This window comes from Haliaeetus albicilla, chromosome 24, assembly GCF_947461875.1.
Source record: "Haliaeetus albicilla chromosome 24, bHalAlb1.1, whole genome shotgun sequence".
Taxonomy (NCBI): domain Eukaryota; kingdom Metazoa; phylum Chordata; class Aves; order Accipitriformes; family Accipitridae; genus Haliaeetus; species Haliaeetus albicilla.
In genome coordinates, this window is record NC_091506.1 from 13160756 (window position 1) to 13178382 (window position 17627).

At 45.0% G+C, this 17627-nt stretch overlaps 1 protein-coding gene across 2 annotated transcripts in view; it reads right to left on the reverse strand.

Moving 5' to 3' along the window:
• Positions 1–734: 734 nt before the first annotated feature.
• CHCHD6 (coiled-coil-helix-coiled-coil-helix domain containing 6) overlaps positions 735–17627 on the reverse strand; it is a 115852-nt gene continuing 98959 nt past the window's right edge. For both annotated transcript variants that reach the window (XM_069812163.1, XM_069812164.1), the window contains one exon: positions 735–1287. In XM_069812163.1, the coding sequence (XP_069668264.1) occupies positions 1264–1287 (24 nt within the window). In that variant the 3' untranslated portion in view covers positions 735–1263. The remainder of the gene's footprint in view (positions 1288–17627) is intronic.

Genomic DNA, 17627 nt, shown 5'->3' on the forward strand with positions numbered 1-17627 from the left:
GCATTTTGTTGCTTTAATGAAGATGTAAAGCACTAAGTTGCTGCCTAAAGAAAAAGGAGATGAAGCAGAATATAACACAGAAAACAATTCTCAGCCCCCCTCATCCATTTTCATAAACACTACATTAAACTCTGACATGACCTCCAAAAATCCATGTTCACATTCTTCAGAAACTGTCAGATACAGTCAGAGAGGACATGAGCAGCTAACACTGCCAGAGGAGAAGCTTTAGCCAGAGAAGGGGAATCAAGTTACCAAGTTAGACCTGCTCCCCTGGTTTGCTGACAGGTCTTTTGCAAACCTGCTGCACCTACCTCTATGAGGATGAAACACCAGACGCACACAGATCCCACTGCCCCTCGGCTCCGCAAGGAGAGGCCTCAAAACAGAGCACAAAGCTGAAAGGGATGGTGGTTTATGGCAGGCAAAGCAGGAACTGCACACAAGAGCAAAGAAAGATCACTTGGGCTCTGCATTCAGAAGGCAAAAGGTTTTTCAGAATGATTCACCAACACCAGTTCCCCTCAGCCAGGACTTTGCACTCTTCCAAGTACTTTCAAATAAGCCAAAGTCATTCAGCCCAGGACCAAAATGAACAAGTTTTGTGATTTATAAACTGTGACTTGAAATATTTCTATTCCTCACACTTGTTTGGAGTTTTTGTTGGCATGGGTAGTAGGCAGAAAACAGCAATTTACAAACTCATGGGACAGAAAGTATCTCACATCACACAGTGACCATTAAACACTTTATTGTATAGGAGGGAACCTTGGAAGTGAAGAAACGCGCCTGCTGGTGTAACCAATGGGAGCATGCTAGGAACAGTTAGTCCTAACAAGCTAATCAGGGTTACTTCCAAATACTTCGGACCCCTTTCTCCAGAGTAAACGGACAACGATAACAGCTCTTGAAACTCAGATGTGGATTGGTGAAACCAAAGCTAGCACAGGGTGAACCAGGCTCGTGTTGGGCAAGACTCCAAGCTACAAGCTGTGCTGGAAGCACCTGGGGTCAACATGATTCTTTACATTGTAATACAATAAAAAAGGAAACGATAGCGTCCCCCTCTCCCGGGACCCTCCTCCCAACTCCAGGAACATCCACTGAGACTGATACATGCAGGCAATTAGAAGAGGAATCATGTCATTGTCTTGGACCGCGAAGGGCAGAAGGCACCAGTTTTGGTCAGTGTCTATCCAGAAGGATGCTGGGGCTTCCAAGGGCATCTGTGGTCCCTGTCCTCTGCTCTTTGGTGGCTGATGTTTATCCAGAATTAACTAACAGCTCCTGGAAGAAAAAGGAGACAAAGAAAAAGGCAGCAAGTTAGTTATGCAGCTGTTGAGATGGGACTGTTTCCTTCAGAAACGAAGGAGTAATGTTAGCAGGGTGAAAATCCCACAGAAAAATCATCAGGTTTTGCCTGCTGTAAAACACAAGACACTCAAGGGGACAGAGGACTGTAGAAGCAAGACAGCAGGTCATGATATCAAAGGCGAGACTGATTCTGTGAACAAGAACATATGGTCAGTTGCAAAGGATTAGGGTTTATAAATCTGATGGCCTATAGCAGAAGAGAAAGGCCATGGTCTCAGGTAAACCTCAGAGCAGCTGGGTCACAGGAGTACATGTAGTTCCATGCTAAGTCCCAGCCTCAGCAGGACACGGGAGCACTTTGATTAGCTGCCATCAAACATGCACACACTGCTCACTCATCCTGGAACAGGATCAGCGTAAGAGTGAGCACTAGAGAGGGGAGAAGAAAGAGAGGGACTCGGAGACTGCCCCAACTCATGACATGTTTGACAGCTTTTACCCTATTAAGAGCCAAACCGTCCTAAAATTCAAAGCAAAATCATGCCTGCTTTGTCCCCAGAGCAACGTCCTGTTTTCTAAGTGATACATCCTCAGATCCTGCAGGTATCTGTGTATGAGCTGTGGATTTCCAAGGGGCAGAACAAACAGGATGCTTTCGACCTTTTTAGGAGGGAGATTGCAGAGCATGCTATGGTCTCTTCCTATTTTTATCATATCAACCCTATAAAGTCAAAGAAATCAAACCAACAATGCCATCAGCAGTGGATGAGAACGCACCTGCCACCAGCTGTACCACCTCTCCCTCTGAGGATCTGAAGTATTCGTGTTGGACCCTTCTTCAAAACCTAGGTAATCAGCTCTCATGCATGAGCAACGGCATCTTTGTATCAATGAACTGCTGGTGTAGCTACACCAACAGCAGAATTGCATTGGGTGAGGCTGTCAACATGCTACTTTTTTCTCATGCTCTGCATAGGTGCAGTTCCATTTTGCAGAGTAGACACTACTTACCCATGTTAAGAGGACACTGCTGAAGCCAACTACAGAAAGACAACTGAATAGTTAGCTGCATGTGGTCTCACCACCCATTTTTACTAGGGCTGGATTTGAGCTCGGTTCTACTTTCTAGACACTAGCCTTTCTGAGAAGAGAAGCTGTGCTTCTTGGAATGTGAATCAGAAAGGAGAACACCACAAAATAATGACACTAGTGCACTTGGCAATATCTGTCAGAAGGTGAGGATGTCGTTTGGGCTACTTCTGCCTAGCAGGCTGAAATTCACTGCCTAACACCTGCAAGGTCAGCATATTCAGTCTACACTGACCATGCATCTCCAAAGACAACCCCATCTCTAACAACAATGAACTGGAAAAGCGTCAAAGGACTCAAGAACAAAGAGAAAATTGTTTGCCAAATTATTTGGACAAAGCTTATCCAGAAATCTGATAAATGAACCATCAATATTACTCGACTGACTCTAATTTCCCAGGTAATTTTTCTCATTATTAGTGACTTAAAAGTTTTGCATGAAGCAATACATTTTAAAAACTCCAGTAGCACTCACCAACTTGTAATGAGCGAAGCAGCAGCAACTCGCAATCAATTTTGCAATAAAGTAATTTGCTGTATTCACAGTGTAACACTTCAGTGAAGTGTCAGGGAATGCTACATTTTGTGAAACAGTCACTGATGTGGCCACTCTGTGGTTAACCCTTATGGAAGACAGTAAAACCTTTTCTTTACGGTCTTTTTAAAGAATATCATAGTTACACACTTTCATGTTCAAAATCATAACTACATATTATTACTCATTTCAGGAGAAAATGCAAACAGCCAGCACTTAACCTCAATCAAACCTTTCCAGCCTAACCTACCCACATACCGGGGACGCATTGAGCTGGAGGCTCACAAGCATTCCTTGTGCAGAAACATCAGGTTCCATCTCACTCTGGATGACTAAACTTTCTCAAAATCTTTTGCACAGTGAGCACTGGACCCAGAACCGATGGGCTGCCAGGCAGGCCAGACACCAATTTCCTGCTGCGCAGCTCTCGCCACGGGAAGCCTCTGTGAACAAAGGCGGCAGGTAACGATACCGTCGATCAGCCCACGCTGCTCCCAGTAGTGGCCTGATACAATTACATCGAAGACCAGCCTGTGCTGGATGGAGCAATTAATCAATGTCCCCTCCCTCATCAGGGGCATGGAGTGCTCATGAAGGTTATCGGGTTGGCATTTTTTGGGAGCTGAAGCACCCCCAGTACACAACAGCCTGCCCAGAGGGATGACTTTCCCAGCTGTTCCAGGTTTTCCCTGCTCAGATGCCAATCCAGATCTTACAGCATTTGCCATGCCAGTATAGACCACTACCATCCTGAACCCTCTAATATTGCTAAAGTTCAATTTACAAAGAAAGCGAAACCAGAGTACAGTCTCTGGCTGGCTATGAACCCATGCTCCTCTGATCTTCTGCAGAACATGCCGTGTGGTGCAGGCACAATTCACAGCTAATGCTGGAGGCCAGAGGTCTCCTCTGCCAGCTACTGCAGAGCATCACACAGCCGTTGCATGCTGCACAGTGGAAGCCCTGTAGGCCTCATGGTCTGATAGCCCATCATATAAGTCTATGCTTGTTAGAATACACATATAATTGTTTTCACTGTTCCTAGGCCATCAGTTTATAAACCTGTGGCTAACTGCTTAAAAGCACAGTTGCATCAATTTCATGCCTCACATGCTGTGTAATAATAGCATGGAAGGATGCCGTACCTCTAAGACTAAACCCACGCTTTGCTAAGCTAACCACTTACACCAGCGTTTTAATTCCACCTAGCATTGCAACCATGCCAATACAGATTTGGCACCCCTTCATTTCCTTCCAACCTGGAATCCTCCCTGCAAGATGCCACCAGGTTGCTACAATACTTACCTTGAGCAGAAGGAGCCAGGAAAGGGAAGGAGAAGCCTTACCTCTCCTACATGCCCTTATTGCATATGCACCAGACAAGTTGCATATGCAACAAGTCCAGGCAGCTTGCAATCACAAGCTGTTACCACACGACAGGATACTCCCAATTAATTGAGTTGAGGCTCAGCCTGACGAAGTTCAGTGCCTCATCACAAAATAACTGCCCCACAGTTGGCATTAGCTGGTCTCTGCTGCAGTTTTAGCAGAACAACTCAGGAAACAAGCAGCCTTGGAGAGTGCACTGCACACTCACTCTAATGAGAGGGGACGGTGCCCTTCTTGCACAGGGAGGGTAGATTCTTTTTAATGCCACTGCCAATGCAATGTCAGGTAGACACTGGGTTCCAGTCTTGATGAGCTCCAGCCCAGCGCCTCCACATACAAGTACAGTGTCCATACAAAGGGGTCCATACAAAGGCAATTCCTCACAGCTGTGGCTGCAGCACAAACAGGAATGGCAATCTGTTCAGTCCTGACAGCAAATCCAGCCGGAGGGCACACAGCACTCTCCTCCACGCCTCTCCTGGCAAGCGGGACCTTGAGCCACTAACCCATGCTCTTCCACCAGAATGAGACCCGGCTTGGGAATTAACAGCAGTCAAAATTGGCTGGCTGCTCAGCTGACACAGCCCACCACTCTGCAGCACCTGTGGGAAAGCCAGTAGCTTTCCAGTTCTGGTTCCAGTTGAGTGAGGAGAAAGGCTCGAGCTCTGCAAGTAGATCCACTCCACAAATCTCACCCCTGCTGAGAAGGGAGTCCAGTGAATGCCCAACACAGTCCTTCTCCCCTAACAGAAAGCTGAGGCCTTGGTACCAGCATCAGGGCAAGCAAGTCTCAGCAAGATTTTCTAGGGCACCGCTCTCTTGTCTTCCTCCTGTTCTTTCTTTCTCAGTCTGCATCCCAGCATAGGAGCTCAGGGCTGCCCGGCGAGTCCGCAGCATCCTCTCTGCCTCCCACAGTCGCTGGCTAGCTCTGTGCGTCGGCTCTTGGCCTCGCCGGAGGCTCACAGCCAGTGGAGGAATCTCCCTCCGTGAAATCCCAGACCCTGAAGAACTTCCTCCCTGTTTGCCAGAGATGCTGTTTGCCAAGCCTCAGCTGTGCTAAGACATATTTATTTAACCAGCCTTTAGTCTCGTGGGGTAAACCCTGCAAGTTTCCTCCAGCGAGTGCCTTACCTTTGTTCTAATATTCCCTTAAGCAGTTGCACCACTGTGCTCACGCATATGGGCACTGTGTAGGTATGAAGAAATCAGAAAGCAGATCCCCATGATAAATGACTTGGTGCATTTGGAGTGTCAGTGACAAAGTAGAAATTAATCTCCATAGTTCCTAGTTCCCTGCTGCATGCAGGCAGCTCTCAAACCAGAATACCTGTTGGCACATAGCAGACTTCAGTAACGTGACCACACAACTTTTTCATCTCAGTCTGGAAAGAGGCACTAACTAAATACAAAAATCCTGACCTGTCCTAAGATGGGTGTTCAAGGCCCTTCCACCGGATAAAGCATTTGTTGCAGGGCTATTAGCACCCCAAAGCGCTGCAAGCGACATTTGAGTCACTTTGGTTTGATGTATGCTGTAGGTATTTTTTGGTTATGTGCAATTTGTTCTGTTACATTCGGGGTATTGGCTATTTTGTGGAGCAGCTGTGCTGACTAATGGATCACAGCACTTCTGTGCCATATAGTTATTGCACAGAAAAGCCTCTCTGTCTCTCTCATCCTTCAGGAGTCCAACAGTTGCTGTCCTTGGGTTAGGAATAAGAAGGGGCAGGAGTATGTCTGGCAGCAACAAAAAACATTAATTCAAAAAGCTATGAAGAGAGTTTTGTTTTCCCTCTTCTCTGTACTGGTGTTAATAGCTTTGCAAAGCAGAGAAGTTCACCCAATGACTTCTTGGCTACTTCCCCAGATGGTGTCTTCAAAGCTGGCTTGACAGCAGAAAAGACGCCTTTCAAAAAACTCACCAGACACATTATCAGAACACCCCAGAAAGTGCTTTCACGTGGAAGTCCCCTGGTCTACATACCCCACCAACAGAGTGCAAGGAACAGAAACAGTCTTTCTGGTTTCCTCTCCCCCCTCCTCACTCTCCTTTGACTCACAAGAGCTGACACACTGTTTGCTTTGCTCTGCCTTGACACTTCCCCATTGCTCTGCATCACCCGAATACGAAGTTATTTACTAGCACAACTAATCTCTAGCTGTTCTGAGACTCACCTGTTTGTTCATGCATTATAACATTGATTTCCTCCATACAATTGTTCTGATCATTGTTCTAACTCACAGAGAGCTCCCGTCATTAGCCTTGCTTAACAGGAAATGTTTTGCCACTGACTGAGCAGCTCTGCAGTTACTAGACTGCACAAAAAATCATCCCGGTTGGGGGGCTGCGTCTCCCTGCTGAGCTGGTAGCCCCAGACATCACAGTAGGGAACAACGCTCAATGCTTTTGATTTTGGACATGGGCTAGAAAATACCGGGGCCAGGAGGAACAAACACCGCTCTACAAAGGGCCACTGCTGAAAGGATGGCTGTTAATTAATCGGCATACAAACTGAGGGCAGTTTTTGTTCAATCAATGTTAATTGCATTTAATCTCGTTCTCACCATTAAGAAAAGCCAACAGGCCAAGCTGATGTTGCTAGTGCCTGACATGCAGATTCCACCCACGTTTGGGAGGCAAGGCAGGAGGAGAAAAGTAATGGAAAGAAAGGAAATAACCCTTCTTCACCCCTTCTGCATCACTGCACAATTTCATCGGGTCTGTTCCATTATTTAAACAATTTTTGTTTTCCAATAACATTACAGAGGAGCTCAAAGGATGAATATCAGACATGCAGCATTTCACTACTAGTTATTCTTGCTCTCCTGGGTACTAGCTTAGAGCTTTGCTAACCTACGCTGCCCTGGCTATTGTGCTTCTGTGAAGGACTGAAATACAGAAAATCACTTATGTGAAGTGGTGTCTGCTTTTTAGTCCCAGGCTGGTCCCTACAGACCTGCCAGTGCCCCTCAATATGACCTACAACTGCTGCCTGCCACCTTCCATCAGCTCCGCCAAAGTCTTTCTCCTCACCTTGCTACTGACCACAACTCCACACCAAAGCATGCTGAAGTCTGTCTTCCTCTGACGTCTTATAACACAAAGTAGGATTTGCTATTAAACAACCTCTGACTAAATTTGCATTGTAAGTCAGTGCATGTTCAAAGCCTGAACTTCCCAGGTAAACCACTAGGGCATCCACCAGCAGTTTGGCTCTGATCTGGGGACTGTGCCACTATCTGCCCAGTCACCTGCTTGGCAAACAGGAACGATCCTCTCGCCTCTGCAGGAATCAAGCCTGGGGGCAGAGGGGCAGCTTTTGTAGCACAGGAAGCCCAAAGTGGCGGATTTCATGACTACTGGCTTATTGCTTCTGCAAGTGCCTTGCGTTTTTCCAAATCAGTATCAACAACAATAATCATCAAGACCGGGCTCTGTCGGCACCTCTCCCCTGTGGCAGCACGCAACACTTGCCCAAAGCCAATGCTGCAGTTTATCATAGATTTTCTTTGTCCCTCGACAAATGTTAGTCCCATTGCCTCTCACCGCATAAAGTGGACATATCGCAAGTGCTGTGAAGGACTGGCTGAGTTTTAAGTGGTCTGAAATGGCTCCACTAGACTTGGTCAAGATTGCTTTAAAATCATTTCCCATTAGGACTGTGACCCTCTCTCTTTGCAGTCAGCATAATGACTCTACCTCAGGGGAAGATAATTACATCCCACTATCTATACACATCAGAAAGTATACACTACAAACACTACCGTGCCTTTCTGGAATGAGCAAGAGAAGGCAATGCAGGAGGAAAAGGAGATAACACTGGATGCCCCTCCATCCCACAACTGGAGTCACCCCAAGCATTTCACAAACTCATGGATTAGCCCCTGGGAGGGATAAAGGGATCCAGAAGGCACAGAATGTTTCTAAAGCAGAACAACGACAACTTGTACAAATCCAGCTCTGGTTTTGTGAGGATTAAAATGAACTTCACCCAACTGTGAATATCCGTTTCCAGAGCCAAAAGAAATGGAAAACCACTTACTGATGCAACAGCATTTCATTATTTCAAACCCTAAGCCCAATGCTTCCAAAAATTAAGGACAGGCAACAGTAATGTTATTGCTGGGGGACATCGGCTGCAGGGGTTTAACTGCTAAACTGCCAAACCACGCTCTGAGCACAATGTAATGAAACAGTATACACAAACGAAGGAAACTTCTCCATATTCTCATTCCTGCTTTTGCTACCAGCCCCCAGGATAATCGGTGGGAAAATAAAAGGAAAAAATAATCCCAGAAGCCAAGAGACTTTGGATTAAGTTGTATAAATGACCTGTTACCTCCTAACACAAGGAAGAAAGAAATGCAATAAATACCTGCAAAGCCATTCCAGTATTTCGGATTAAATGGATTACAGAAATGGAAAGTACATGATGCAAGATGTTATAAAACAAGACGCCAGGAAAGTGCAGGAATTTGAATCAGGCTGGCAAACGATCCCTGCAGACTATTGAGGAAAATTAATAGAGAGAAGGGGTAGAGAAAGGATACAGTAAGAATACTGACTGATGAACACTGCTGTTAGGATGTGGAAATTCAGGATGTCAGACTTCCACTTAAATCTACTTCAGTCCTGGAGTAAAAATAGCAAATCCTACTGTTAAAAAGCACCGGAAGTAGAAAAGTCAGGTATGCCAAGCCTCATTTCAGGATAGGTTTCCCCTGTGCATCCCTCAGGACTGAAGTTTGTGACTTTAATTATTCCTGGAACATTGTGTATATAAGGGATTCAATACAAGGATTACTAGCAGGATCCTCGTTATAAGTGCCACTTCTCAAACAAATTATACTTCGCTGGATGTCAGCAACATACACAGGAAAACAAGTTAGATAAAGGCAGCAAGACAGCAAGATACAGACCCGGTGCAAGGAAATTTCATGAGGTCATCCAGAAAAATAAAGACACTTAGAACACAAACTCCTACAACATTTCTAATTCCACAGCGCATTAAAGCTTCGCATGACCCAGACACAGTATACCTTCAATACACCAGTGACTCCACAGAAGTCTGAGACCAAGCCTAGCTGAAACATGCTTTCTTCTGAAGAAATGCCATCAGGGTAAGCGTGGAGGAAAAGAGAGACAGGTGATAGAAAGAGCAACCCCAGTTGTCCTCTGAACTCCTAGAGATCACCCCATCCCATCCCTTGCCTCTGAGTCTTCAGAGCCAAACACGGATGGGAGAAGCCAGGGAGAGAGGATGCCATTTTGTTTGGAGACAGATACAGCAGCTCCTTGGCTGCAGGGCTTCTTCACAAGCTGATCCCAACTTTACATACTGCATTGTGCCTTTCCAGATCTCATCCTGGAACAGATTATTAACCTGAACTAGTTCTAACAAACATGTCTTTAACTCCAGGAATTTTCATGAAGATGGAAGCACAGGAAAGTCCAGTCCTTGGGTAGAGCGCAAAGAGCTGCTGAAAACACTTCACAACCCCTCAGCTATGGCACTGTGCCTTTGAGATGGGACCTTAATAGCTGTTGTTAAATACTCATCCTGGGGATTTCACCTGCCACTTGCCAGTGTTACTAAACCCTGCAGTTTTCCCATGCACTACAGGAAGGTAAGCACTGCCTGGAGGGCATGAGCCAGAGTCCTAGGCTCTGTTGTCAGACTCCTCCCAACTTCGCCTAGCAGCTGTAGATAAATCTCCATCTCGGTTTCCCTTTCTGTACACAAGAGTAATGCTACTTACAAACCACACAGAGGTACAATGATTATTCACCAGCAGAAGATGCTAAAGAAATGCAAAAAAATATCACACAGTTCTCAAGGGATCCATCCCTCTATACAATTTGCATTTAGGCTTCAGGGGAATTTTAGTACTTTACCTCGTCCCTTTCTGCCTTGCTTTAGCAGGCTCCTGCACTGGATAAAGAGGTTTCCTCTCCAGGTGGGGGTAGCATGTCCACATTTAAAGTATGGCTCACTTCTGTCTAGTCCAGCTTCATATACCAAGCACAGAGGCAGGAAGAGACTTCTCCAGATACCCTTTTTCTATGCCTAATTCTATTTCTGCTCAGTGATACAGTGAAATTCTACGCAGAAGTATTATGAGCTTGACTGGCTTTATTTGTTTAACAGTTCACATTTTCATTAAGCTGTTGCTATTCAGCAGCCAGTAATTTTATTTGTGTGATAGCCGTATTCATCTCGTCTGCATGGGTGTAGATGTCGCTCTCCTTTTCTTCTGGCTGAAGAGGCAAAAATCAGCAATGAGAGCGCCAAGAGAGGACTGAGAATTCTCATGTCTGTTTGCAGATAGATGTGGGATATAACTTCTACCTGTTTTTGTGAAACACCTCCCATAGACTAGCATCACAGTAAAGAGCATACAGGTAAATTAAAAAAAAAAAAAAAAAAAAATTTATTGGGAGGCCACCTCCACTGCCCAGACACAAAACCAGAAATTGAAATATCTTTTAGCAGAATCAGCCCATTTGACTCAGCACTGCAACTCTTCTGCACCAGCAGCTTATTGCTGACCGAGCATTTACGGTATTTGAGTATCAGATTTTAAAGAATTAATTACATGTCTAACTCTTGCCAATCTTTAAGTATCTTGAAATATCTGGTCCCAGGAGCTGCAAGATCTGATTAGATCATAAGGAAGAGAAGTCTGGTTGGTTGGCGCGCACCAAGCCCCAATTAGACAATCCTCTACCAAGTTCAGGCAACCAGACAGAAAAATAACAGGCGTTTTGAAACGTTAATGACCTGAACTGAGACAGTCAAATGATTCAACCACACCTCTTAGATAGAGGTTTCAGAAGTCACCCAAGAAACCCTAAGCATTTCACTCTGCCACTCCCTTTTTACAACATCAAGGAGCGGAGGAGCTGGAAAGCCCTGCCTGCTGCCTGAGCACTGGGGAGGGAATCCACAGTCCCGGCAGGAGAGCGCTGGGTGTTCCCGCTGAGCATGACACACGGACTGGAACGGAGAGGCTTGGGAGGCCATGGAGACATTCAGTCATGCGATTACGTGCTGATGCCCGGCCACAGGCACACCCAGGCAGCAACCTGCGTGAAGCTGCATGCTCAGCCCTGAACGCAGAAGCCATCATAGTCAGTATCTCAGGAAGATGGATTTGTTCTGAGCAACTGCCCACCGGCGCCCAATATAACCAATGCAATTAAGAGAACAGCAGATAAGATGCGCTACAACCTGAAACACGGATCTGAGCAAACAAAGGGAGAATGGTGAACACCAGGAGATGCATCTTTATTTCTCAATCAATGTCTCCTCCTGCATAAATTCCAAATCCTTCTTTCAAGATTAAAAACCTTTACCAAGTGAAAAACAAGCTCAGCATTTCTCTAGCTCCTTCCTGTCCCTTTCCCTCTTCAGAGGGCACCCTGGTAGAATACCAGATGCTGGAATAAGCCACAAAAGCCTCCTAAATAATTATCTCCCATTTCCTCCACTGCAAATGGATAGTTCTGCATCTGTGTCAGGACAGAGACCTGCTTCCATCTGTCTTACAAAGAGGACCTAAAGGTGGAATGTTTAACGGGAGCATTTGAAAACGTATTAAGAGACTGGAAAAGAAAGTGACAGTTTATAAGTGTGCTGTTCACTTGTCTTGTGGATGCTGCTCAAGTGGAGGGGGAGCTTTCTTTTTTTTTAAATATGACAAATTATGCTGGTCCCATCTTGTAATTTCCCTCACCATGCAGCATGTCTGTTCATGATAGATACCAGTGCAGCTGCTTAGGTGTCCATTTATCTGCTAGAAAAGTATTGTCTATTTGGAACCAACTCATCCTAAAACAGTAGCCCCAGAGGCGGAGAAAGAAAAGGGAGGGGGAGAGAGAGACGAGGGAGCTGTAGACTGGGAATATGTCCATGCTTCTGCTGCAAAGGTTCTGGCAAAAGGCAAGCATCATATTTAGTTTTAGCTACATCCTCTCTTCCCCCCTCCTAGACCATTCTTTTCTAGTGTCACTCAACACCTCTTTATACCCTCTTCCCACAAAGACCTTACCACTAACATACACTTAATTTCACACTTGCGACCTGTGGAAACAAAGCAAGCCCACAGCCTTCTTCCACAGGTCTGTGCCAGCGCAGAGGAGCTCTCAGGTCCCAAACTGAACAGTTTGCCGTTTAAGACAGATAACATTTAAAAGAAAAACAAAACACTTAAAGGAAGGAAAGAGACAGAAAAGGGGAGAGAGAAAGAGAAGGACCAAAAAAAAGGCAATCAAAGGGTATTTATATTTTGTGTTTAAAGAGACTTTGAGCAGGAACTTGCCAACTTTCTGTAACCAGGATTAGAACAGAACAAACTTAAACACTTTGTCCTTCTGCAGAGCCCTACGAGCTGAATTTCACTCTCTGCAAAACGGCCAATATAGAAAGAAGCTCATAAATCCCTGTGACGTAAGTAACTTCACATTACTCTTGGGGAAACAGAGGCAGGGACAGATTCATTAATCCAAGTAAATGAATCTGTGAAGCAGTCTGGATTTCTGAATCCCCATAATGTCCCACACAAGAAACAGCACCCAGGGCCCAGCAATCTCCATGCAACGCTGGCTGGCACAAGCAAAGCAAGACACTTGAATGGATGAGAATGTTTTTAGAAAGGAAAAGTACAGTCATTAAACCACACCTGCCCTAGCCGTGTAGCATGTGTTCTTATTAAAACAGGTTTTGTTAATTTAAAATACCTCCCACCATTTCACTCACTGCATTGTTAATACCAAAGACCAAGGTCACATCTGTAAGACACTGCCTCAGAAACCTGCTGAGTAGCAGAGAGCTGCAAAACCTGTCTGAACAGGTGGGTACATATTCCAGCGGCTCAGCACTGCCAGGGTTAGCCTGCTGGTAATACCCAAGCTAGCAAGGTTAGAGCTGGCTTTGATATGTCATCATTATTCTGCAGCCTAGGCATATCCTGAGAGGATGTTGCTACAGGCTGGTACTCTGCCTCTGGCTTACCAAATACAACTTCCATGTGTGTGCAGAGGAAACCTAGGTCTTTTAAAGCTGTTTAAACAGTTATATGTACACAAAGAGCTTTGTAAGACTTTTATGTTAAAGAATTGTTAGAACCAGCACTGAATTAAAGACTTGACTTTTAAGATAAGGAACTGGCCCTTAAAAAATGTCTCTTTTTTTTTTTTTTTTTTTGTGGGGTAGGGTTTCTTTGTTTGTTTTGAAAATAATGAAATTCCACATGTAAGATGGTATCAGTCAGTTGAGCTTAAATTGTAAAAGGTAGTCATCATTACTGTGACTTAAAACTGAGACTTACATTCAGAAAGCTCAATACTTACTGTCTCCCAAAATTTAAGTTCACAGAAAGACTGGCTGCTCCTGCAGGTGGAAGGCTAATCCTACTACCATCTCTTATCCACAACAGGTCCACAGCTACATTCTCACACATGAATGGTCCTCAGTGGATCTGCTGACAGCCACCAAAGCACCACCCCTGGATGATGCTGACCAAAGGCCTCCAAGCACGAGGCTCTGAATTATGCAAACTGGGTCCAGCCCCACTGACGCCAGCCAGCCTTAGCTTTTCAACCAGCCTGGGAAGGAAACACAGGCATGTAAGCACACATACACACCTCCTAGCCCACCCAGCACAGTGGGGGGGGGACAGGCCAGCCACTTGATTTGCAGAGAGCTTTTCCATTTGTCCCCCTCTACTTAATGCAGTGTTCGAACAGACAACCCGCTCCCCTTTCATCTGCTCTGCGGTGGCCATTTCTCCAGAGCTGCCCATCATTTCCTTATCAAGCAGTAAAAACGTAGCATCACTAGAGACACAGCTCAGCCTTGCTGAGATTTCACTCTCTCAGCAGGTTGTAAATGCCCCTATAATGTTGGCTTTTTTAATCTTGTGTTATTATTACCCGCGGCTGCCATTCAGTCTACAGAGAATAAAGCGCTAAGGCTTTCAGGACCCACACAATGGCTCTGTGCATTTGCCAGCGGTTGGACAAACAATACCTCTGTGTTTCAGCTTTATTGGAAACCTTTCTGTTGTGGGAGTCTGACTGCATGTGTCCCTCCGCTCAGGCAATGCAGAGGTGTGAGCATGTGCCTACAAATTCATTGGTGATTTCAGGAGCACGTGCCTCCACAGCTGCCTATAGAACCAACATGAAAGCATGCAGGCAGCTGCCTGTGAGCCTACAGAAGGACAGAGATACAGGCCTGCAGAGCCAGTCTCCTCTATAGATCAACCAGGGAGTACGAAACTGAACAGGGCCCCTCCGTGAATAATTACGTTCATCTCTGCGTAAACAGTGTTGCTGGCTCATATAGAAGTCTGATGATGTATGACATAACTATGAAAATGTCAAAGCTCTACTTCCCCGAATCACGTTCTTACATGAAATCTTGGCTTCCACCTAGAACTAAAGAGCTTGAGATCCTCCTGTTTGCAAGGAAGGCTTGAAAAGTGGAACAACTGAAAAAGCACAAATTAGAATGCAGGGCTCTTCTAATTTGGGGAGACTGATTTTTTTGGTCAGTTTGTTATTGCTTGCAGGGGACACTGCGGATGTGTGAACTCTCAGAGTTGCAAATATTCCCTTACTCAAGAAAACGAGCCGTGCTGCACATTCTTCACATATTCAAAATCCAAGAGAGAAGTCAGAAACTCCCCCAAAACCACAAGGTTGACTTGTAAAACTGTTTAGAAATGCACTGGGGTTATTTCATTTGCCTTCTGGTTTTAAGCACCTGAGTCACATTCTCATACCACTGCTGTCTAGGCAGGAGGGCTAGGTTATTTTATTTATTCCTTCTTTTTTCTTTTTTTTTTTTTAATAGAAAACCAGAACTAAGATTCTCATGTACTTGTAAAACTTCAGGAAGAACTCCACAAAACTAGGGCAATAGAAAACATGCCAAATACTTCAAGGCTTGGCAGCAGTGAGTGCCTGCCTGTCTTTTCGTGGCAGGAGGAATAACTGTCTCAGCCAATGTTTCCGAGTAAGAATGTCTCATCCCAATAGCCTGTGTACATATAAAACACCTATGCTGTCAGCTCTTCAGGAAGAGACCTTGACATTTTGCAGAAAACCACATCCCCATCTCCCCTGAATATCAGCAGAAGGCAGAAAAACCTGGTAGATCTGAAAATGTAAGAATCAGGTGCTGCCTTCAGCAAGAATTAAAGTTAAAATGGAAGAGGCAGTGGTGAAATGAGCACAGGCCAAGTCACCGGACTTGCAGTACCAAGGAATCGACTTGAGGTTTCCCAGACCTGTGTCCACAGATGGCCTGTCCCACTCCCTCTCTCGTGAGACAAGAGAAGAGATATTTTGAACAGGAGGAAACTGAGGCTTCGCTAGCTTAAAAAGAATAAATAAAAGGTGAAAGGTTTCAGCACATACTGTATTATCATTGCAATATTATGTGCCTCAAGCACCCGGAGAGATAAACTGCAACCCGGTCTCTGAGCTCTAACTTTATGGTAACTGGGCTGGCATGGGAAGATGAGCTCTGCTCTCTGCGGACAGTCACTGGATTGCAATGTTCTCTTCCCAAAGAGAGTAATGAGGTGCCCTGAGAGCCTGCAGAGGTGCCAGAGAAACAGATGCTGTTAGACCCTTTGCAGGCCAAAGACAGATTAAGAATAACACAATACCAGCATAACAGTACGTTACCAACAGCCTTGCAAGTGCTAAGAAGTGGAAGTTGAGCAAAGGCTGTGACACCTGTCTGCATCACCGCCCTGCTATTACTGCCTTCCAACTTCCCGCACAATCCAAGTGTCCAAATGGCTTTGAAGCAAGAAACAGCAAGACAGGCAGGTGAATCTGAACTCCGATCAACTGTCTGAAGAGATGGTATGAATACCTTATATTTCAGTAATACTTTTCATCCACAACATTTCCGAGACATCCATTCAACCTCAACACTCCAAACCACAGAAGTAATATCTGCCCAAGTAGAGATGGGCAAATAAACACAAGTTAAACGACTGTTCAAGGTCGTCCAAGGACTACGAGACAGACACACACGTCTAGCAAGTAGATTACTCTTTCCTTTTGAAAGGCACACAGACACACACACACACGCACAGGGGATTGAAACTGCTTAGCCAGGTGTGGAGCCTGCTGTGATCAACACAGCTTCACTGAGCAGCGACTCTTCTCGCTGCTGTTTAGCTGGTGCTAAAACGTAAAAAGCAAACCTTTATAACAAAATTCATTCAAACAGATGCAAATAGGGATGGGGGATTTTGCATCTGGGCTAAGTTACTACAATCTACACATCCTATTTGTCTGCTAGTTATTAAATTACCCACAAGCCATCAACAATTCAAATCTCTCTCCGAGAGGCAGAGATTAACCAGGAATTGCTATGCAGAAATGCTGCTCATCTCTTCTCTAGTGAGATCAGCCTCATGATGAGTTGCGGACATTTGGGAACAAAGGTGAGCTTTCCTGCAAGAAATGAGAGGCACAGAAAGATGGGAAAATGCTGCTACGGGGAGAAGAGGATTTGCAAGGCAAGAATCTATCAGGAATGGTTTCACACACACTGCAAACCACGAACTCTGATCAAATGCACTCGTGTATCTGGAGCACAGGAAGCCGCACTTCTGTCCAAGCACTAATGCAAATGAGATTTTCAGTGAAAGACAATGAAGCCAGTATGTAAATATTAATTTAACAATCTAGTTGACACAGCCTCAGCTGATCTATAAATAGCTGGTTTATTAGCAGGTGATGCTGAAGGCAGCTATCCTGGCTCCTCTTCCCACAATCCCCTGTGCCATCTTGTTTTTATTGACCCCAGAGACACAATGATTCTTAACTGTATGCAGCTTGCTTCACCACCACTACCTGCAGAGTAGCTACAAACACTTGACAATACAATACATATTTATCAAGGCCCTTACATGACAAGGATCCTGCGGCACTACGTACACAATGGCTCACAGTCGTCAATTAAAGAGAGCAAATGGTTTAGAAAAATAGAAAAATCATGCAGCCTTGCTTTTAAGGAGAAGGCGGCTGAGGAGCTGGTCACTCAGGTACCATCAAGCATTTAGGGAATGATTGACAAAGAGCCAGAGACAGGCACTGTCCATCCACATTTACACTGCACACTTTGCAAACTAAGCATCTAGGATAGCAACACCTTTAATAACTCCAGGCCACCAAAGAAGCATTTTGCCATCTCAAGGTGTCAAAATCCTGATCTCCCTCCACAGCTTTATTTCATCTGGAATTATTATTTTATAATGCATAATAAATCTT